This window comes from Phascolarctos cinereus, unplaced genomic scaffold (assembly GCF_003287225.1).
Source record: "Phascolarctos cinereus isolate Bilbo 61053 unplaced genomic scaffold, phaCin_HiC Scaffold_1;HRSCAF=81, whole genome shotgun sequence".
In the NCBI taxonomy this organism is placed as follows: Eukaryota; Metazoa; Chordata; class Mammalia; order Diprotodontia; family Phascolarctidae; genus Phascolarctos; species Phascolarctos cinereus.
The window spans coordinates 15,070,482-15,093,199 of NW_027555514.1; the positions used below are offsets into that span (position 1 = coordinate 15,070,482).

Here is a 22,718-nt window from a genome sequence, read left to right on the forward strand (position 1 = left end):
ACCTAGCCTCTCAAACTCCCACCCCTATTTCCAGGCTTTTTACATGTGACATGTACTCTTCAATCCAGTAACACTGGGACCCGAAGTTCGGTGAACGAGACACTCCATCAGTTCTGGGCATTATCTCTGGCTGTTCCCCATACCTAGAATGATCTCGGTCCTCACCTCTGCTTACTGGATTCCCTGACTAACCCTCGCCTTTCCCAACGTCTTTTCTTTCCTATGCCTCCTCTTTTCACTCATTATTTCCTATCTAGCTTGTTTGTGCATATTTGTTATTTCACCCATTAGATCGTGAGCTCCTCGAGGGCAGGGGCCGTCTTTCGCCTCTTTGTGTCCCCGGTGCCTGTGCCTGGCACTTAGTAGGTGCTTAATAAATAATTGAGATGATTTAAGGCGGGCATCATAATGAGAGTTGTGTGCAAGCTGTCAGGGCTGACCCCGGGCAAGTCTTAGGCTTTCAAGGCTTCAGAAGGGGCAGAACCAAAGAAACGGCAGGACAGGTTTAGGAAACATTAATTAGGCGCCAGGCGCTGCTCTGCAACGGGGAATTCAAAGGTAAAAAGGAAACACTGAAGGGGCGGGGTAACCACCGGGAGACAAAATTGGATACAAAGTGTACACAAAGTTGCTGCGGGGTACCCACAAGTTGGGGTATCGCGGGACAGCGGGGGAGGGAAGGGGAGGAGCGAGTTTCCTATTTGCGCATGGGCACTGAAGCCCAGGCTGGAGGAGTAGCCCGGGAGCGTCCGCGTGACCGTGACCGTGATCGTGACCGCCGCGCGCGTGCGCGAGACCCCAAACAGCGCCAGGCAGCCCTGGACCGTGGGTCGCGCGTTGCCGGGGTAACGGGTGGGATCCCAGCTCGGGTAGGGGCAAGCCGTTCGCGGCGGCGGCGCCGAGAGGGCGGGAAGATCGAGGCCGCCGGGAGGCCGTCATGGAGCGGCTGACCGTGTCCCCCGGGGCCGCCGCCGCCGTGGACGAGTACCTGGAGTACAGAAGGTGAGGGGCGGCTCGCCCGCGGCGCGGAGCGGGAAACTGAGGCAGCCGGGAGCCGGACCTTGGGAGGCAGTCCGGAGCTGGGCGGGACCTCAGAGGCCGCACCTCCCGCTTTACAGCCCGGGAAGCTGAGGCAGCCCCGAGCTGGGTGGGACCTCAGAGTCTGGCCCTCCTTTTACAGCTGGGGAAGCCGAGGCAGCCCAGAGCAGAACCTCAGCGTGTCCCAAGCCATTCTAGGGAGGAAGCCCCGCATCTGACACCTCAAGCTGAATCCCTCAGTGGTGACACTCCCCAATTTTACAGCTGGAGAAACTGAGGCAGCCTAAGGCCGGGCCACAGCGTGGGCAAAGTCACCCAGGGAAGAAGCCCTGACTCTAGCACTATGAATTGGCACCATCAGAGACCACCCCCGCCCCTCTTTACTCTGGGGAAACTGAGGCATCCTAGAGCTGAACTACAGCGTGTCCTAAATCACTCTAGGGAGGAAGCCCCAAATCTAACACCTCAAGCTGAAGCCCTCAGAGGTAACATTGCACCCACATACTTTTGCAGCTGGTGAAATTGAGTCCCAGAAAGGGGAAGTAACTTTGAGCGAGAGAGGGCTCAGAGGCCACCTCGTTTATTTGCGGACAGGATAACTGAGGCTCAAAGAGAAGGGACAGTGATCATAGATTCAAAGCTGGAAAGGCCCTGAGAAGCCTTCCACTTCAGTGCCCTCATTCTGCATACAGGGAAACTGAGCCCCAAAGGGGAGAAATGACTAGCCCAGGGTCACAGAGGTGCCATTGGAATCCGTGTTTCCTGACCCCAGAACCCTGCCCTTCCTTGAGGGCAGGGATTGTTCCACGTTTGCCTTGGTATTTCCAGAGCCCAGAACAGTAACGTTGCACCACAGGCTCTATTCTAGTTGGAGTCAGAGTCAGTAAACATTAAGCACCTACTATGTGCCAGCCTTTCTGCCAAGGGCTTAAGACAGTATCTGCCCTCAAGGAGCTTACAGACTAATGAAGGGAGACAACACACAGAAAGAATTGAGAAGCAGCATGGCCACAGATGAGTGAAGGCACAGATTAGGCTTTAGGGCAGGGGGGGCACTAACCTGGAAGAATGGGGAAGGGCCTCCTAGAGGAGGTTCAGTCCAGTCCCGGCTCTCGAGCTGGCACGAGCCTAGGGGCCATCGACTTTGACCTGCCTCATTTTAGAGAGAAAGACGTGCCCAGCGTCACAAGAGGAGAGTCACCAGAAGTGGGGTTTGAGCTTACATCTCCTTCCCAGGGGCAGTTAGGTGGCTCAGTGGATAGAGCACTGGGCCCTGGGGTCAGGAACACTCAGCTTCCTGAGTTCCCATCTGCCGGTTTTCCCATCTGTGCAATAAGCTGGAGAAGGAAATGGCAAAACACTCCAGTATCTCTGCCAAGAAAACCCCTCAAAAAAGTCATGAAGAGTCGGGACACAGCTGGACAACAGTTGGTTCATTATACCCTTACCTGAAAATCTGCCAGTATACCTTTGGTGTCTTCCCAAAAGGGATTAACTTTTCCACCCATGTAGAAAAGTACTCACTGTAGGATCAGCTAGAGGGCAGCTAGTGGGTTTTCCCCACAACAGATGCTTAAATCACAGATTCATAAATGAGCCATAACCTTAGCCTGAAACGTAAACTCTTAATGTATCACCTCTGGATACTGTCCTGTGACAGCCTTTGGCTTGGGATGGTCTTTGACCACTATCTGTTGTGATTTTAGAGGTACTAAAAGTCCTTGCCCTTTACAGTGACCCTCACACCTAAAGACCAAAATTCTACCATCACATTCATTCCTCTGCTATTTGGGCAGCTAGGTGGAACAGTGAATAGAGCACTAGCCTACACTCAAGAAGACTTGTCCTGAAAGTAAGACCTTGGGCAAGTCCCTTAACCTCCCTTAGACTCAGTTTCTTCAGCTATAAAATGGGGATAATAATAACACCCAAAGGGTTGTGAGGATCAAATAAGATATTTGTTAAAAGTACTTAGCATAGTGCCTGGCACAAAATAGGCATTTAATAAATACTTATTTCCATCCATCTTTCCTTCCTTCCTTCCTTCCTTCCTTCCTTCCTTCCTTCCTTCCTTCCTTCCTTCCTTCCTTCCTCCCTCCCTCCCTCCCTCCCTCCCTTTCTTCCTTTGTTCGTCCCTCCCTCTTTCTTTCCTTCCTTCCTTCCTTCCTTCCTTCCTTCCTTCCTTCCTTCCTTCCTTCCTTCCTTCCTCCCTCCCTCCCTCCCTCCCTCCCTTTCTTCCTTTCTTCCTTTGTTCATCTCTCCTTCCTTTCTTCCTTCCTTCCTTTCCTCCCTCCCTCCTTCCATCCTTCCATTCATTTGGGAATGCATCTACTAGAGAAATGAATTCTTTGGTATAACAAGACGATTGTGATCATATTCATGACATTAAACTGACTTAAAAGCTTAGAAACATTTTTAATAGTACGAAGCACTATAATTTTAAAAATTATGCTTGATTTGTCCATAGAAGAGGAGTGGTCTTAGGATACTTTATTGGTGTGCCTCTCCTTCACCCCCAACCTACCATCAGTTGATTTGGAAATCCTAGAGGCTAAAAAGATAATGCTTTGTAGGAGGGAAAGTGGGGCATGGGAAATTATGGAGCAGATCCTGAATGTCATTGTAGAGGCAGAAATTGGAAAAGAAAAGCTTTCACTTTTGACTGCTCCTCTTTTCCGTTTCCTTCCTCTGGTTTCTGTATGACACTCTGGAGGGGTAGCCTACTTTTAACATTTTTACTGTGGTTCACGTAGTAAGCCCTGTTCTAATCATAGAGTTGGGGGCTGATGCACACCCAAGCACAATAACAATTAGCAATCACAGCGTGCCCTGAGGTCTGCCAGCCTCCCCCGCTACCCATGGTTTCATTTGAGCTTCAGAAGCAACAATCCTGAGAAGCAGGTGCTGGGGGTAATGTTACCTCCGGTCTTACAGCCGCAGCTTGTCAGGGTCAGAAGTGAGATGTGAGCGCAGGTCTTGCAGACTCCTCGCCTCTTGTGCCGCTGGCTGCCTCTCTCAATGGCTGGAGGCAGGCGCTTCCCAGGGCGTCTCTAGTTGTAGTCCTGGCTGGGAGCTGGAGTCACCTGCGTGCCCTAGTGACCATTTTCTTGGTTTTTGGAATGATGAGTGCCTTGGCATTTCAGACCTGCCCCTTTGGGCTAATCCTGGAGGGGGATAAAGGGAGACAGAATGCGCTTTAGTTGGCTTCAAAAAGAGGAGAAAATCCCGATGAATATGTAATAAATTATGGGCTATAGTCTTGTGAAACACATTCATTTCAATCTCTTCTCTCTGGATTTATTCATTTATTGATTTCTTCATTTCCAGGCTTTCATATATGAACCAGGGATTTTGGGAACCAGCCTTCGCAACTGTTACTGCTGTGTTGTTGCTAAAGTGGCATCGATTATGGGTGTGGGGTCTCACACATTCAGTAGTTTCAAAATGGCCCTCTGATTGATTAACACGAAAGACAAAAGTTGAATCTTTCCTTGACTATGTAATCTATTTCAGGAATGTTGAGTTTTATATTTGCATTTGTCTTTCTCTGAAAAACAAATACCCCAAACTTATAAAAAATGAATTTTGTTGTAGAATTGTTGGTGAGGATGATGGAGGGAAACTTTTCACCCCTGAAGAATATGAAGAGTACAAAAGTAAAATTTTACCAGTGCGATTACGGAACAGATTATTTGTGAGCTGGCGATCGCCCCTGGGCATAGACTGTAAGCTTATTGGCCCAGAAACTCAGTGTTTTTGTACACACAGGTAAGGTATGATGTTAAGTTTCCTACTGATGACTAGAAAAATGAAACTATAATAAAACAATCCACTAGCAGATGCTGTAGTTGAACTAAAGATGGATGAATATGCTCCATGATGTTTGGTATAATGTGCAAAAAAATTTTAAAATCATTTTGGACCTCAGGTTTGTCCCCAGGTCTGCTGGTTCAGCATCACAACATGACTCGCCCCTTGTCCAACTTGTTGACTTTGGGAAAGAAGATGGCCTGGTTTTATCAGGGGTGGTGGCAGCCAGGAAGAGACCAAACAGCTTAGAGATAGGGAGACTTGGGGCACAGAGCTCAGGGACTCAGGCCATGAATCTCATAGGGCATGTTATGCAAGGTAGAGCATTTTTATTGTATTTTCATAAATTTATTTATTAGGAAACTATCAAAGGTGGAGTAGAAATCTCTTTTGTTGATGGTGTTCTATGATTTACTCTTAGGAACATCTAGTTATTCTTGATACCCAGATAGTCTAGAACAGACCCTCTCCTTCCCCCCAAGTCTGACCTCATTCCTGCCACAGGGGAGTTCTCTGGTGTCTCTGGGAACATAGTGAAAGTGCCTTTTCTACCTTAAACTTCAGTGCATTAGTGATCTTTTGGATGTGGCTTATCGTCTGCTAGGTCAGATCCTCACGATCTGTGCTTTCTCATTCTGGGTTATTCTGGTCCCAATCTTCAGGAGGCCTTCCTCACCCAGCTTCTCGGAACATTTTGGGTATACCAGTCCAGTGCTCAAGCTGCTCACAGGTTCTCCCTCGATCTGCTACATGACTAGATTCTTTTCCTTTGACTTGACCAACACTTATTAAGCCCCTACTTGCACAAGGTGCTGGAGACACAAGTATTATAAAATGTCCGTGTCCCCACCCTCCAGGAATTTACATTCTCCTGGGGTGGAGGATGGGGAAGACTGAATTGTGGACACAGAGAAGTAAGATACGAGGTTGGGGGAGGTTGTGAGAATGGGGTTTCGTAGGGAAAGGGGTTTGTTGACAGAAGCCTGAAAGATCCAGAGGGGTCAGTGTGATGGAGAGGCCTAGACAAAGTGCCTGAGGAAGAGTTGAGGTGGGAGAGAATCCTTTTTCCTGGGGAAAGAGAGGACAGTTACACTTGAGCTGAACCTTGGAAGGAGAGAAAGATTCTGAATAGGCATGTGAGGACGGCCTATGGGAGTAAGTGCATGGACACAGGAGAGGGCTGTGGAATTGCCTGTGTGCTTAGGGATATCCCAGTGTGCTAGAGAGTAAAGCCAAAGAAAGGTCCTAGCTTGGGTGTGGGAGTTGGTGGTCAGGCAGCGTGGCTAGATGGGATGTGTTATCTCCAGCCTCTAGGCCTTTGCTCAGGCCATGCCATCCTCCATACTTGGAGTATACTGCCTTCTCTTAGAATGCCTCAATTCCTTTTAAATTCAGATTACGTGCCAGGTCCTATGGGAGGCCTTTCCTGACACAAGCCTTGGCAACTGATTAGATATGGAGAGTGAGGGAGAAGAAAGGGTCATGGATGACAACAAGGTGATAGGAAGAATGGTGGTTTCCCCAAGAGAAGTGGGCACATCTGGAAGAAGAATGGGTTTTGGGGAAAATATAGCGACTTCTGTTTTGAACATGTTGAATTTGAGATACTTCTAGGGCATTGAGGGGGAGCTGTCCAGCAGGCAGTAGAGAGATGATACTTGAACTCATGAAAGCTGATGAAATCACCAAGGGAGAGACTGTGGACAGAGGAGAATAGAACCTTGGGGGATGTCCACATTCATTAGAGGTGAGGAGAATGATTACATAGCTAAAAAGCCTGGGAAGGGATGAGCCGGCAGTTAAGAAGAAACCAAGAGAGAAGAGTGTCATTCGTAGAAGCTGTGGGAGAGTAGAGTTCCCAGGAGGAGCGAGTGATGAATGTGGTCCCCAGCTGCAGAAGGGCCGAGCAGAACGAATGAACGAGTGCTGAGAAAGGGCCATCGGCATTATCAGTCAAGACATCGTGTTGGTTCCCTTGAAGAGAATAGTTTCTGGTAAGTGGTGGGATCAGAAGGCAGCTTATAAAAGGTGGAGGAGAGATTGAGAAGTGGTAGAGTGGAGCTGGCGGTCACCGTCCCTTTCGAAGCGTTTGGCTGTGAACAGGAGAACGCTCTGAGTTTTAGCCACGCCGCTCAATTTCCTGCTGCCTCTGCCCAAGATGCCGCAAGCTTCCCTCAGGTGTTCTCCCTGCTCCCCTCCACTTCTTGGAATCCTGAGCTAGCTTCTGGCTTCAGCTTCATCAGGGTCTAACCTTCCCAGACCTTATCCCCTAACTGAAGTTACTTGGTACATGGTAAATTGTATATATTGTGTAACATGTAGATTTGTGCAGCTGTTTTTCCCAGTAGAATGCAGGCTTCTTGAGGGCAGGCCTGGTCTCATTTATATTGTAATTTCATTTTTTCATAACTGTGTCTGCAGCACCTAGCACAGTGTCTGGTACAGAGTAGGTACTTAACAACCTTGATTGATTTATCTGTTGTATCTTCTGTCTCTATATGTGTGACCTCCTTTGGGTAAATAGATGATTTTGTTAGAGTCAAGTTTTCCTTGCAAAGGAAGTCATCTAATAATGTGTTTGTCAACACAATCTGAATTCGACTCTAAACAAATTTCCCCCAAATACTCTTTTTTGATACTTTGATGCTTCATAAATACACAGTGAGAGATATATTTATGCTTGATGTATTGGGCCTAATTTGCTTAGACATGGTACTGTTGAGGTCAAAAGGTCGTGTTAGTGAAATTCTAGTTTTTCTGGAGGGATTTCAATGAGCAGATTTGTTAACCTTATTCCCTCTATTAAATAGAATAATTAAGAGTTATTTGTCTATTATTTGAGCTTAAAAATGTTTAAAGTAACTCCTTTCTTTTGCCTACCATATGAAAGCTTAGAGGTAGTGAGGCTTTCATGTGCTTTTGCTTTTAGCGGGGTCTTTCCTTCATTAGGAATTTTCAGTAGTCTCAGACTCACCTGGCCAAACTTGACTTTCTTCCGAAACAATGTCTTGTTTTATGAAGTGTTATCAGCTTTATCATTTAGGAGTTAATTTTCCCTTTCCCACATCATAGCAATCCAGGAAAGGTAGTCGTAGATGGGAATCTGTGTCTGAATATGGAACTTCTTTTTTGATGGCAGTTCAACACTAAATCTAAATTATTTTATGTTTATTGTTTTGCGTGCATTCCACCATTCTACTGGTGTCTCTGTATGGCAGCAAGATGTGGAACACAACAGTCTCTGAGGAATTAAAAGTTAATTTCCCACAGAAGGCAATAGAGAGGCCTGTGGTTGGTATGAGCAGGGGCGACATGTCACTGGGGAGGAACTCTGATGAAGAGGTCTGAGGAATAGAAGCAGAAGATGTCCTCAAGGAATTGGAAGGCAGGAAGAGAAGATGGGCTGGTCATGTGGCAAGGGTCAAGGATGTTAGGGGCAGCTAGAGTGACCCTTTGGTCCCCTTAGGATGTCGGGAAGAGGTAAGGAAGCCTCCCCTTCACATCAAGGCTGCTTTGGGGAGCAGAACAGGATGGGCAGGCCCAGATAGGGTGTGGCTTGCATATCTGGAGAGAACTTTCTGACTGATGATAGATGTGACCCAATGTGGTTTTTGAGGGTTATCTGACCTTAATAATGGCCTTGATGAGACCATCAGGCAGTAGGATTTCAGAGGCCCTCTCTGTAGAGGCTCTCTTCATCAGCATCTCCATTAAGTGGTTGGTTATTCATACCTCCACCAAAGGGGATCCCGGGGGGGGGGGGCTCCTTCCACTTCCAGGCCTCTCTCACTGTTGGGGAAGTGTTCACACTGTGCTTTGAAGATCTTACCATTTTACCTAGCTCTGAGTTGCTGTGATATTCAGCCAAGTTTACCTGAGTGTAGCTTCCATCAATGACATCTCATTACACCCTCTGGGGTTAGGCCCTCTACTCCTCAGCAGCCTTCCAAATACCGGAGGGTGGCTACCCTGTCCCTCCAAGTCTTGGCTTGTCCCCTTGCTCCCATGCCGTGATGTAGAGGCCTTTATCTTTCTGAATGCCTTCCCCGGGATCCTCTCCAGCCTTCTAAAATGGAGCCCCTAGATGTGAACACCATACTTCGATGTGTCTGTTGGGGAAGTCTCCAGCACTGTTCTCTAGTTATCATCATTTTTAATAGACTGTTGTTGTCTAATGAACACGTGGCTTCCTTTGACTTCTGAGGTAGCAAAACTAATACCACAAAGAGGCACATTGAAAAGGGAAGGCAAGCTCCTGTTTGAGGAGGGTGGTATAATCAAGGATGGGAGGCATTAGTAACAATACTTCATTTTATTCTCCTACCAAAGCACGAGAACTGATGTAGACATTTTTTTAAAGTAAGTTCTTATTGATGTTTTTGGTTTCTTACATCATCATAGTTTTCCCCAATGTTCTTTCCCCTCCCCCTCCCAGAAAGCCATCCCACATAACAAATAGTATTTTTGTTTTTTGTTTTTCTCTTTTTGGTGAGGCAATGGGGGTTAAGTGACTTGCCAAGGGTCACACAGCTACTAAGTGTCAAGTATCTGAGGGTGGATTTGAACTCAGGTCCTGCTGACTTCAGGGCCACAGCTTTATTCACTGCACCACCTAGCTGCCCCTAAATAGTATTTTTTTAAAGAGAAAGAAAAATCAGCGCAACTAATCGTTCCATGGAAAAAGTTGGAAGATGCTCGACGTGTGGCGCCTGGGGCCCTCCCAGCCCCACAAAGGGGTGTCCTCTTGTATCTCTTGAGTCTTTCTTGATCTTGCTAATTTTGTGATATTCACATTTGATTGTTTGTTATGTCATTCTTTCCATTGACACTGTTGGAGTCATTGTGCCTGCATGGTTTCTGTGGTTCTCTGCCTTCATCACATTCGCCGTTGGGGGCAACATCGTCTTGTCCCATCATAGGCATGTACCACATTTAGCTGTTCTTCAGTTGATGGGCCCACATGGGCTTTTCGTGTCTGCTGAGGTTCACTTGGCTAACTGTTTTTGAAGGATTTTAAAAGATGGAAATCCTGGTAAATTTTGGCTGCCCTGTGCTTATTCACTGTCTCTTTTGATTTGTTTCAATGTTCTTTTCAGGTATAAACAACAACAACATAAAACTGACTTGGAAGGGATCCCACCAGAACGCCCAGTTTCCCTGCCTTGCAAAGTGAACCAATGCCCCTGTAGCTCTTTCTGCTACGTGCCCATGAGTGGAAGTCGACCGATTCGGTGCAAGTGTAAGCATTTTGCTGACCAGCACAACACAGACCCAAATCGGGTTTGCAGAACATGTGAGTGAGGGCAGGGCTTCTCTGGATACAGAGGCAGAGCTGGGACATTTCTGTGTTAGGCATCCATTTATAGTTTTTCTTTGCGTGGATTTGAGCCACTTATTGGGTTATTTAACAAAGAAGAAATTATGATGAGCAATAAATGTTCGTACCAGTTTTTTTTTTTAAGGAATTGCCCTAATTATATTCTTCTTTGGTGGCATCCTAAACAACAACTTTAGATGCTATGAATCAATAATTTTACTAATAGCCACAGAGTTTACATTGTAATTGTTCTTTGGGTTTACTGAAAAATTTTTAGTGGGAATTTAATCAATTAAATTATGTGCCACTAATGCATATTACTGGGAGGTCGTTTGAAGACATTGTTTACAGTAGGCACCATAAAAGTTAGTCCTGGTATTTGTAAGCACTAGTGTTTTAGATTCTACTTATTTATACTCCAGCTATGCTCCCAAAAGAATTTGAGGCAGCTTTATTTGCAGGTAAAACACAATATGTGACAAATAGTATATATTATCCTGAATTAAATACATCCTTTGGGAGAAATTATAATTTAGATAGAATGAATATAAAAATGAAAGTAATATATCAAATTTTCTGGGTTATACATATTAAGTCATTTCATTTTTGAAATAATTTAAGTTGAAATCTTATTGTGTAGTAGAGCAGTTTAGAATGGCATTTTTAATAGAATGAGTCTTTGATGACTTTGAAGGGTAAATCTGTGCTCTGTTGTGCACATAGGCAAACTGTAGCTGTAGCCCCTACTTTCCATGTGTGAGTATGGGTGGCTTGAGTTTTCATTCAGCAAACTATCTCTTGGTGGATCTGATCCCTCAGTTTATTGGCTTAAAGCTGCACTAAGACTTTTGGGACACTCTCTACTTGGGACTTGAGAGAAAATGGAAGTACATTATTACTTCTTATTTCCGCAGCTCTCTGTCTATTGTTCCTCTCATCTGCTCCTAATTCCCAAGGGTAAATATGTGCTCACATCAGTGGTTTAGTAATCACGGTTGACATATAGAGACTTTGAAGTTGTAAGAGCACTTTGCGTAGATTATGTTACCACAGCTCTGCTCCAAAGGTGCTATAAGCATGATTGTCCTCACTTACAGATGAGAAGCCTGAGGCTGAGAGTGCCCAGAGCAGGATCTGAACTCAGGTCCTTCTGGTTCCAAGCCCAGCAGTTTGTCCACTGTGCCTTACTATTCCCTCCTGGTTTCTAGAGCATTCTTTCCCATTTGCTGTGCTGCAGTCCTTTTGCCCCAGTTATTTTCCCCAGCTGTTTCTTGTTGCTTTATGCCCTTACTTGTATTAGCAGACACTCTTGGAGTTTTTAGAAGTTATAGCTAGAGTCAGGAATGGGCTGAGGAGGGCCTGAGACCGTAGTGTATTCTGGACAGAAAAGGTAACAGGAAGAGCCCCCTGTCCTGCTTTGCCATATTTAAGTTACAAACTTACTGATATTGAGAGATGTTCTTTTTTTCTGTGATTTTATGCAGGTAACAAATGCCCGGGATTTCATAGCTACTTTACCTGTAGTTGTGGTCATCCCGCATATACACACGAGACAGTAGTAGAAACTAAAGAAGAGAGGCTGGCCCTGGGAAAGCCCGTGGGACGGGACGTTCCTTATGCTGCAATGGGAGGACTGACAGGCTTCAGTTCACTAGCTGAAGGCTACATGAGACTAGATGACAGTGGAATAGGTAGGTGACCATGGGGGGAAGAGGGCTAAGGTCCTGGTGTGTGCAGTCCTCCTCCACACACCTTGTTTTGTTGTATGGCGGGCCACGCTTCTTTACTGAGGAACATTTGGGGTGCCATCTGTGGTGTTTTGGTCACCTTTATTTATACCTCTTTCTGGAGAGTCTGCCAAAAAAGGAGAAGACCTCCAGTGCATTGAAGCGTGGGCAGCGGCTGCCCATGGCTGCCGGGAAGGGTGGGAGGGGCTGTTTGGTAGCAAGACCCTGGCCCACAGCAGGGCTGCTTGCTGCATTGGTTTTTACGGCATCATTGGTCAAGGCCCGGCCATCCTGGTGGCCTGGCCCTGCTGGCTTCCCTTCCAACGTTGGTTTGATTATCATGGGATTTTTATGATAAAGGACATGCTCACCTGAACATATTTACAGCTCCTTTCTCACTAGCCAATCAAATACAACCTCCCCAAGTATGGCATCAAGTTGTGCTGCCTGCTGGCCAGAGAGGGGCCTTGGAGAAGGGCAGTCCTGCCTCTGGCACAGCCCCGCTGGCAGACTCTGGGCAGGCCTTCATCTCTCTGAGCCCCGAGGTTGTGAGTTAGAGAGAAGGTGCCCGAGTGGAATGAGTTTGGTGAAATCACCCATGTGCACTTGCTGATCCCTTCCTTCTGAACCCTTCGGCACTGCCCTGGACCTGCTTCACTCACCCCTTGGTGCCAGGTTGTCTTTGTCACCGTTTCTTCCTTTGGTGTATGTTTAGGCGTTAGCTGCTCAACCAGCCTTTGACCCCAACTGGGAGGGCGGTCTTTGTTCTTTCCCCCTCCCCTTCAGTGAGATCCTAGAAGCCCCTCCTTGGGACGCACAGGATTACTCTCAGCTGACTCATCCCCATGGCAGAGGCAGTGGCCCTGGTTGCCTCAGTATCTGACTCCCTACCTCCTTGTCTTGGGCAAGAAGGCTCTCGGCCTCTCTCTTTGCTTGGCCCAGGAAAGACGTGCCATGATGTACACGCACTTGACGCTTCAGTGGCCTGATTTGAACCAGCATCTTATTATGTACACATTCCATCTGAAATGCCTGTTTTGAACTAGTTCTGTCTTCCAAGGACTCACGGATGAAAAGCAAAAGGCCCTCATACTCTGGCCTATCAATTCTTATTCTTATGGGCGTATGCTTCCTTTGAGATTTCTTTGTAGACACCTCCTGCTTTTCCTTCTTCTGGCCTCATTCTTCATCTTCTTCCCTGTGTATTTTTGGTAGATCACCCCTTTCTGGTGCAGAAAGTCTTTTATGAAAGCTTTTGGCAAGGGCAAGAGGGAACATGTGTACTGAAGGGACTTTCCTCCTCCTCATCCTCCTTTGTGTTGAGCTAGAATTTCCAAATGTGAACAATTTGGCACTGACTCTGGCTGCCCTTTCTTCCTCTAGTGGTCTGTCCACGAATTGCTTTCAGAGTTTTCCTTAATGCTTTTTCTGGCCACACACACAGAGATCACAAGCATTGGCTGTGACCCACCTGGGCAATGGAGCCGTCGATCACTGATGGCGAAGGAAAGCAGTAGCTGCTCAGTCTGGCTTGCCTGGTTTTATAATAGCTTCCAGCATTCCCTCCCTTATCTTCTTTATTGTCCTTTTCCAATTTCTGTTTGCGCATTCTTCTCCATCTATGGCACGTGACGAGGATTCTCACTGATTGATTTGGTTCTTACACTTTCAACTTAAACATACTTTTCTCCCTTTTTTTCTGACTTGAATATTGTCTTCACTTCTTGGGCATTCTTTTTGCATTCCATTTACTGCCCTTATTCTCTTGTTTGGGTGAGAGTGATGTCGGGCATATATGCCAGAATTGTTTCCGCTCTCATCTGATTATTCCTTTTTAATCTATGGGTTCCTCTTGTATCTTCTGTGAAGATCATACAAAGTAAACACATGAGCAGCCTTTTCTCTTTCCCCTTACCATTTTTAATGCCTTTCAGCGTTGGGAGGTTGGGTCATGTTGGGATAGAAGAGCCTTACCTAGGAGCTATTTATTTAAAAAATGAGACTGGTTTCCATTAACCATGCAAGAAGGCTGCCAGCATCATCTCAGGCTAATGCTTCATCTTGCCCTGGAAGCCAGCAAACATTTTTACTCTGTCTCTTCTGGCACAACGAGCATTCTTCTTGGTAGAGAAAACAGACAAAAAATAGGTGCTGCCTTTTCTCACTTCTCCACGGGGGCAGTGACTCTAGGTCTTTCCTCCTCCTCCTCCTCTTGCTCTCACTGGACTCAGTAACAAGAGAAAATTAGTTTCCAGTCCTGTCTGCCATACTTTCTGCATGAATGGGGACCACCTAGTTTCCTGGTCAGATGGGGCTAGAAATACCTCTGGTACCTAACTTACTGGCAAAGGGGGTTAGGAGGAGATCAAAAGAAGTGACACGTGGAATGTGCTTTCAGACCTTCCAGTGCCACCTGTCTAGATGCCAGCTGCTCTTGGGAGGGACTGCCCTTCAAGCTGGGGTGTCTCTGCAATATCTGTCTCCTTACTTGAATAGTCCTTAGTTCACTTTGTTTATTAGCCATACTCTGGGCATTTTGGGGTAGACAGAGCTCATGAGCCTCATTCCTTCTCTCCTTTTGGGTCTGTCTCCTATGAATCACTAGAGATTTCTGTGACTTTTATTTTTTCTATCTTATGCTTATTCACCCACCATATTTTTCACAAGATGGATGTTCCCCGTAATGAGGTGAACGCTCTTAAACTTTTTAATACAGAGAGTTTTGGTGATTATTTTATTAAGTGCATTTTAACTGAATTACTTTGGATGAGGAGATGCCAAAGATGGTAAAGAGACTGGAGATTATGCTAGAGGGGATTGGTTGAAGAAACTGGGGGTGTTTATCCTGGAGAAGAGAACACTTAGGGGTGGACACAAAATTTGGTTTCAAGTCTGTGAAGGGTTGGCATGTATAGGAGGGATTACACTCATTCTCTTTGGCCCCAGAGGCCACTTCAGGCTCCATGTAAGGAAAACTGATCATTGAGTTGTCGTTGTTCAGTTATGTCTGACTCAGTGACCCCATTTGGGGTTTTCTCAGCCATTTTTCTCTCCAATGCAAGGAAGAAACTGCCTCATAATTAGAGCTTTCCAGAAATAGAATGCACTGCCTGTGAGGGTGTGGGGGGCTTCCCATTCCTGGAGGCCTTTAAGCAGAGGGTGGGGTTGTTCTCAAGGGGACCCAGGCTTTGGGTGTGAATTGGCTGAGATGGCTCTTTGAGGTCTTCTAGGTCTGAGATCCTGCGATGCTGCTGGGATGTTCACTTTTCTACTCATCGTTTTTCTACTTAGGTGCACCTCCACTTGAAATTTCAGAATCTCCGATTACTGCTGCAGACCACCCATTACTAAGAGCATTTCAAGAGCCGTCTAGCTCTGCTCAAGGTAGGCAAATATGTGGTTATGCAGTTAACTTAAGAGAGAATTTTTATTTCAAGTCAGAATCCAGAGAAGGTTGCCGTGATTCACTTTCCTAAGTGCCTATCTACTTGTAGTATGTAGATGTTTGATTTTCAGTAGATTTTATTTGTTCGTTCTAGTTTGGCCAGTCCATGGAGAAAATTAAGAAGCTTCATGAGCTTTGAAAAGATAGAACTAGAGGGGGCCATCTTTGGGGTGGCTGATTCTGGATCTCCCCTTTTATGTCAGCCTTTGTTTCAGCTGAATTGGAAGGGGCATAAAATCATACCCTGTGGTTTTCTGAATTAGAAGTTCTCCAGATGGAGATCCTGAGTCCTTTGTGCCCTTCCAAAGGGAATGGAGCCCAGTGATACGCAATTCCCCAGTGATTATATGGGGGGTTCACAACACTTCATGTTTTAGAAATCGAAGTTAGGCAAGAAAAGTCAAACTGTTATCCAGTTGTCCTATATAACTGTTATCTCCTAGCACATACCATCAGGGTAGTAGGCTTTGTATTCTAATCTTTTGTCTAAAACAAGATAAAAGAAATGGAAGCTTTCTAGAGAGTTTTAATACTCGCTACTATTTTCAAAATGCATAAAATAACCTTTACATGTTTAATCTTTTTAAAAAACATTTTTAGGTGCAAGTAATCAAGCATCTTCCTTAAGGAGACCTGATGAAGATGATATGGCTTACTTTGAAAGGCGTTACCAGGAAAGGGTAAAGAAGAAACTTTTTTTCTCCCAATGCTTTTATTAAGCATTTACTTGTCACGAAGTCACTCAGACTGTTTATGCACTGCCTTTACAGAGCGATGTTGAAAAGTACATGCCAGGTTTCTTCTTGCTCGGGATTTGGCACTAAGCATCACGCAGAACCAAAGCCTTAATACGGCATTGACAGAAGGCGCACGGCCACAGGTAGCTTGTAGAGGCTCTGCAGAGACCAGAACAGAAGCACATGTGGATGATTTTGTTAGGCTCAGGAAGCATCATGTTGATGACACTCAGAATTTGGATAAAGAGAGCCTTCAGTCATGTAACTTTTGACAGAGTGAGAACTGTGTTGTTAATATAGGCATGATTTAGTAATCTGCTAATCACGAATGGATGTTTTTACACACACATCAGGAATGTGTTGGCTCGTGAGAGATCCATGTCTCGGGAGACTTGGCCCGGGGAAAGGTAGGTGCCTATGATTAGCTGAGGGTTGCGTCATCAAGGTCACATAAACCTTTTTTGTTAGATGGAGGACAGTGGCCTGTGGGGACATGCCTGGGAAGTGTCCCAGGCATATAGTGCAGGGGAAGAGACTCGTGTGCCTTGGAAGTCTGCAGCTGTTTCAGGCCTTGCCTTGCCAGTTGAGTCACAATCACTTTTTTTCTTAACATTCTTTTCTTTTAAAATTTTGTGTTCCTGATTTTCTCCCTCCCTCCCATCACTTCCCTATCCACCAAGAACGTGGGTATATCAGTTGTACAAGTGACATCATGCAAAACATATTTCCATATTAGCCAGATTGCAAAAAAAATCAAAAAGAAGAAATTGAGAAAATCATACTTCAGTTTGTACTCAGAGTTCATCAGTTCTCTCTCTGGAAGGGGAAAGCATTTTTTTCATCATGAGTCCTTTGGAATTGTCTTGGATCACTGGATTGATTGGAGAAGTCGAGTCTTTCACAGTTGATCATCATCACAACATTGCTGTTAATGTGCACAATGATTTCCTGGTTCTTCTCACTTCATTTCCCATCTGTTTCATATAGGTCTTGTTTCTTCTGAAACCACACCCTTTTTGTGTCTTATAGCACAATGGTATTCCATCATAATCATATACGAAAACTTGTTCAGCCATTCCCCAGTTGATGGGCATCTTCTCAATTTCCAATTCTTGGCCACCATAAAAAAGCTGCTGCAAATAGGTCCCTTTACTTTTTCCTTGATCTTTTTTTGGGTACAAAGTAGTAGCATTGTTGAATCAAAGGGTACGTATGTACAGTTCTCTAACCCTTGGGGCATAGTTTCATATTGTTCTCCAGCATGGTTGGACCAGTTCACTACTCTACCAACAATCCATTAATGTACCTATTTTCCCTCATTCCCTCTAGCAGCTGTCATTTCTGATAGGTGTGAGGTGGTACCTTAGAGTTGTTTTAATTTGCCTTTATCTAATCAATAGTGATTTAGAGCAATTTTAATATGACTATAGATGGCTTTGACTTCTTCTGAAGATTGTTCATATCCTTTGATCATTTATCAACTGGGGAATGGCTTATTTTTTATAAACTTGAATTGGTTCCACATATATATTGAGAAATGAGGCCTTTATCAGAGAAACTTGCTGTGAAATTTTTTGATATTACTTTATTGTCTGTGGTAACTTTTATTGAAATATAGTTTCTCTGATTATGTCTTTTAATTAGGTCTGATTTGCTTTTGTTTTGTCTGAAATCCTGACAGCCACCCTGCTCTCTTCACTTCAGCTGAAGCCTAACAGCCTCTGCTCCCACCTTGTGTATGTCTTTCTGTCCCAGTCATGTCTCTTGTCCACAACCTATAGTTGGATTCTAGTTTCTAATCCATTCTGCTATCTACTTCCATTCTTTGGGTGAATTTATTCCACTTACATTCTCAGTTATGATCACTCACTGTGCATTTCCCTCCATCCCATTTTTCTCTATTTATCTCTCTCTCTTTTTTATCCTGTACCTCCTCAAAAGTCTGTCTTGCTTCTGACCACTGCCTCTCCCAATCTGCCTTCCCCATTATTTTTCTCCCCCCGCCCAACTTTTATTCCTCTTCACTTCCTAGCTCCCTTTTGGGTAAGATAGATTTCTATACCCAGCTGAGTATGTATATATATTCTTCCCTCTTTGAACCATTGCCAGCCACCTCACCATTTTCCTTTCCACTATAAAAGCCCTTCCTTGTGCGCCATCTTTACATGAGAAAATTTGCCCCATTCTACCTCTCCCTTCCTCTTTCTCACTCTTTCAATCTTTTTTTTGGAGATCATCTCAACATAATCATTGGTCACAATCTCTTTTGGAGCAGAGACTGTTTCTTCTCCTTTTGCATTCAGGCTCTCTATATCCTGGTATGATGCCTTATAGGTATTTGTTGAGTAAATGGAGGTGTAGAAGGAAGCACAGTCATTCTCAGAGGTACTGAATAAATTTGACTTTGGAGAGTGGTGGGCTAGGGAGTAGAAGTAAGCTGTAGAATGGGTTGTCCTGATGACAGGGTGTGAATTATGGGGAGACAGACAGACATCACAGTGGGCCAGGCACTGTACAAAATGACAGGAAAACAAGGCAAACTAGAGTCTGTGCCCTTCAGGAGGGTACTTTATAATGGGGGAATACAAACCCTGGAGGGTTAGCGGTTGGAGGTGGCTGGGGAGAAGCCTGTGCTGAGACCTGGTTCTGGGCCAGTTCAGGTGGGAAAGCTTTTCTAGGAGAACCCACCTTCCAGGGTTCCTGGGAAGACAAAATCTCCTGGAACAGGTCTGTGGGAGGTGGACTGGTGAAAGCCACTGGTGCAAAAGACAGAGTAGTCAGAGTGATGGGTGGCAAAGGAAGCTTGGATGGCATAATTAGGGATCGGGCTGGACCCAGAGGGCCAAGTTCCTGGTGGTTAGTTTTACTTGAATACTACGAATCTGTGTTGTTCCTCACTACCTACCCAGGTAGAAAGTGAGTGGTCATGGGGCAGGAGGAAGAGAAGATTGTGCTGGATTTGGAGGCAGAGGACCTGGGTTCAAATCCTGGCTCTGGCAGGTACAGCCTGTGTGGCCTCAGTTTGCTCATGTGCTTGTCTACTTCTGGATGCTCCGAAGAGAGATGGGATCTGAGGAAGACGGCAGAGGGTAATGAGAACCAGCAAGTCAGGGAGGGAGGACAAGTGTTGGGAGAACAAGCCCTCCTTCACAAGCAGAAACAGGTTTGTTTTAGCCACAGAAACAAACATGTGATGCACTTTGGAGAAGAAAAAGATTCCATAATTCAGTTCAATTCTACAAATGTTTATTAATACCTACTATGTGCCAGGCCCTGGGGATACAGGAATAACAAATTCCTGCCCTCAGAAAGCTTATATTCTAAAGGAGTGATGGTGGTGGTGGAAAGGAACATATATATATATATATATATATATATATATATATATATATATATACACACATATATATATATATATATATATATATATATATATATATACACACACACAGATAAGTCAATTAAAAATATGTAAAAAGTTAATTAAAATTTTAGGGGGTGGTAGGGGAACCCCCTGACAGTTTGGAGCTTCAGGGAAAGCCCCTTTTGAGTAGGAACTGTTTCATTTATTGTCTTTGTACCCCCAGGGCACAGCACAAAGCTTGGTACATGGTAGGCACTTAATACCCATTTGATGAATTGTCCAGAAGTGATGCTTCAGCTGTGCCCAGAGGGATCCCCAGAGGTGGTGCTGAGAAGCATTTCGCTATGGAGACAGCCAGCCTGTGCAGAATGTGGGGGCGAGGGGACGTGGCCAGCATGGCGGGGCCTCGAGTGGTCCAGAGGGAATGGTGCAAGACAGTCTAAAAGGCTGGTTTCTGATGTGGTGAAGAGCTTGAAGTGCCCAAGGAGGCTACACCTTATCCACTGAGGTTTCTAGAGCCAGGGACTAACATAGTCTGCTCTGTACTTTAAAAATACCAAGTTGGCAGCTGCGTGGAGAATGGACTGGAGAGATTGAAGAATGTCATCCGAAAGGAAGCAATCCAGTAGACAAGAGAGATTGAATGTTAAAGAGAGGGAGCGGGCATTTATTAAGTGTTTACTGTGCCAAGCTCTGGGATACAAAACCAAAAGGAAAGTCCCTGCCTTCAAGGCGTTTCCATCCTAACTGGGAGACTGGAATGTGTGAAAATTGGTGGGAGTGGGAAGGGCAGCATTCCCAGGTAAAGTGGTGGCCACACCCAGAGTCACAAGTACAGCCAGGACAGGAATGAAGCCTGGCTGGCTTGGGCCTGGACCTGTTCCCAAAATGGCAGCCCCCGGAAGGATCTTCCTATGAGAGGAGCCTAGCATGGCAGAGGGACAGGCCAGGGTGAGAAGGCAGCTGGGGCATGAAGAATCAGAAGGAAGATGAGCAAAGGGACAGAGTCCTGGAACAAGCAGGAGGGGATTAGACGAAGCACACAGTGGAGGGGGGCGGCCTTGACAAGAAGCTATAACAGCTCTTAGAGACTTAGAGGGTCTGGATTTTGTCATCCTATGCACATAGGAGGTCTTAAAAGGGCCTAGCATGTAGCACTGAGGTGAGGAGGGGGGATGAGGATGGTGTTTGGGACCACACTGGAGTGAAGAGGGAGGTGCCAATGGATGGAGGTCTCAGTTTTCTTGGCAAAAGTGGGAATTCCAGGTTCTCTCCTGAGGTCAGGGATGGGGTGGTAGAGTCAGCAGCCAGACAACAAATTTTTAAAACGCCTATGGCAAATGAATATCCATTAAAAAGTGTGATATTGAAGACATTTCAGTCTTACTGTGCACGTAGTTATTAATATGCAGTTGTCTCACAGAAGTTCTCCCCAGTTATTTCTGACTTTTGGGAAGTTTGGAGTTTCTCAACAGTTAGCAGGTCAGTGTTAGCAATTACTCTGACTTTTCATAAAATAAGCTAATAAAAGTTAGATGTCAGTTGATCTTTGAATTCTCTCTCTCTCTCTCAATATGACTGTGTCGATGTTTTTATTTACAGCTTAAAATGGAAAAGGCTGCTAAGAAGAAAGGAGTGGGGGCCTTGCCATCCACAACATAACATTAAGGATGGAAGGAAGGGATCGACCGCCATGATGAATAAGTGTAACTACAGCAGATAGATACACTTCCTTGCTCTGTGGAATACTTGGCCTGCATTAAAGTACATCCTTAGCCTTTCTTTGGGCTCCTTTGTGGGAGTCAGGTTCCCTTTGCCAAAATGAACATGAGGTGGTGTGTACTTATCCTGGTCCCTCCCACCTACCTCTTTCTTTTTCACTTTGGGTTATACTCCTACATGAAAGGGTTAGGGGGCTGTCTAAAAGTAGAACAGAAAGTTTCTGTCATATCTTTGGACTAATCCTTTTCCCTCTCGGGAGAACAGATGCTGAAGTGGCAACGTGGCATTTCACGAGTATGTAAAGCTTCGCAGGTTTCATGTTCAGGGTAAAAAAAATCCAAACCTTATGGAAAATGTCTCCTAGGTTAGTTGAGTTAGAGTCCTTCATTCATTTATTATCATATTATATTACGTAGGAGTTTGCCATTTCTCTAAAGCCAATGTATATGCTAACATGTAATGGTCTTTAGGCACTTGAGTCCAAATTTCTCTGTCGCTGAGAAATGAGGGATGCAGACAGATGCAACCAGTAAGATGAAATAAATAACTGATCCTTAATGAAGATGTGTTCTTTCTGGTCGCAGAATCACGAGGCGGCCTAAATGTGCCCTTTGATTGTCCCCCTCATGTGCCCATCTGATTTTGAGGCCTGTTTGTGCTGGCAGGCTCTGAGGTTGCTGACAGCTTTTAGTAGAACATCAGACACATTTCAGATACCCATAGGGCTGGAGGGGTACAGCTTGGTTTCCAAGATCACAAGGAAGCCAATGGAAGTCTGCTGCCTCTTCCCTGGTGGGTAAGGCACAATCCTCCTGCATTAAGTTGGCATCAGATAGGTACAGCTCACAGATGAGGGAGATGGCAAAACTGAAGAGCAAACTTCCAAGCTGGAGAAAGAGAAGATTAAAAGTACATTTTGATAGTTAGATTTGCTGAGTGGAGCAAAAAGTTGTCTCTAAAATACATCACCAGTAACATATTGAGTGCTATTTCGTCCTGTCAGATTGTGGCCTTTTGGACCCTCTATGTGGGAGGCCTTCAGTCACTGGGAATGATGAGTCAGTTTTGTTTTGTTTTTTCAGCTCTTAGGCCTTTATATAGCTAGTGGGGAGTTGAACCTTCTTCAGTACATCTTACTGTTAGTTATGAGAAAATGACATGATAATAATGACTCACACTTACCTAGAGTTTTGAAGTTCAGAGAATGCTTTTCTCCTGACAACCTGGTGGGCCAAGAGGTTCGGTGATTTCTCTGAGGTCAGACAAGGAGAAAGTGAGGTGCTTGAAGGTGCTAAGCTTCTTCACCTTGGTCACTCTGACCTCAAATCAAGCTTTCCTTCTTCCTCTGCCTTGGCAAGAAAGCACTTTGGAACAGTAAAAGTAGCCGGGGAGAAGTAATAATGTATAACATAATTATAGTTAAACACTGATGTTATTCCGAGCTTTGCTACAATGATTTTTATCACATGCTTATTACTGTAAAAATGGAAGTATTTACCTTTTGACTAAAACTTTTTCAAATAAAAAATGATTTGGTTACTAGTTTAAATAGTAAAGA

At 45.1% G+C, this 22,718-nt stretch overlaps 1 protein-coding gene across 1 annotated transcript; it reads left to right on the forward strand.

Moving 5' to 3' along the window:
- Nucleotides 1-746: 746 nt before the first annotated feature.
- On the forward strand, nucleotides 747-22,718 carry FAM221A (family with sequence similarity 221 member A). Its single transcript, XM_020993326.2, has 7 exons — nucleotides 747-1,002; nucleotides 4,633-4,806; nucleotides 9,945-10,141; nucleotides 11,650-11,856; nucleotides 15,184-15,276; nucleotides 15,938-16,017; nucleotides 21,041-22,718. Exons 1-7 carry the CDS (start codon nucleotides 938-940, stop codon nucleotides 21,098-21,100), a joined length of 876 nt encoding a protein of 291 aa, XP_020848985.1. The 5' UTR covers nucleotides 747-937; the 3' UTR covers nucleotides 21,101-22,718.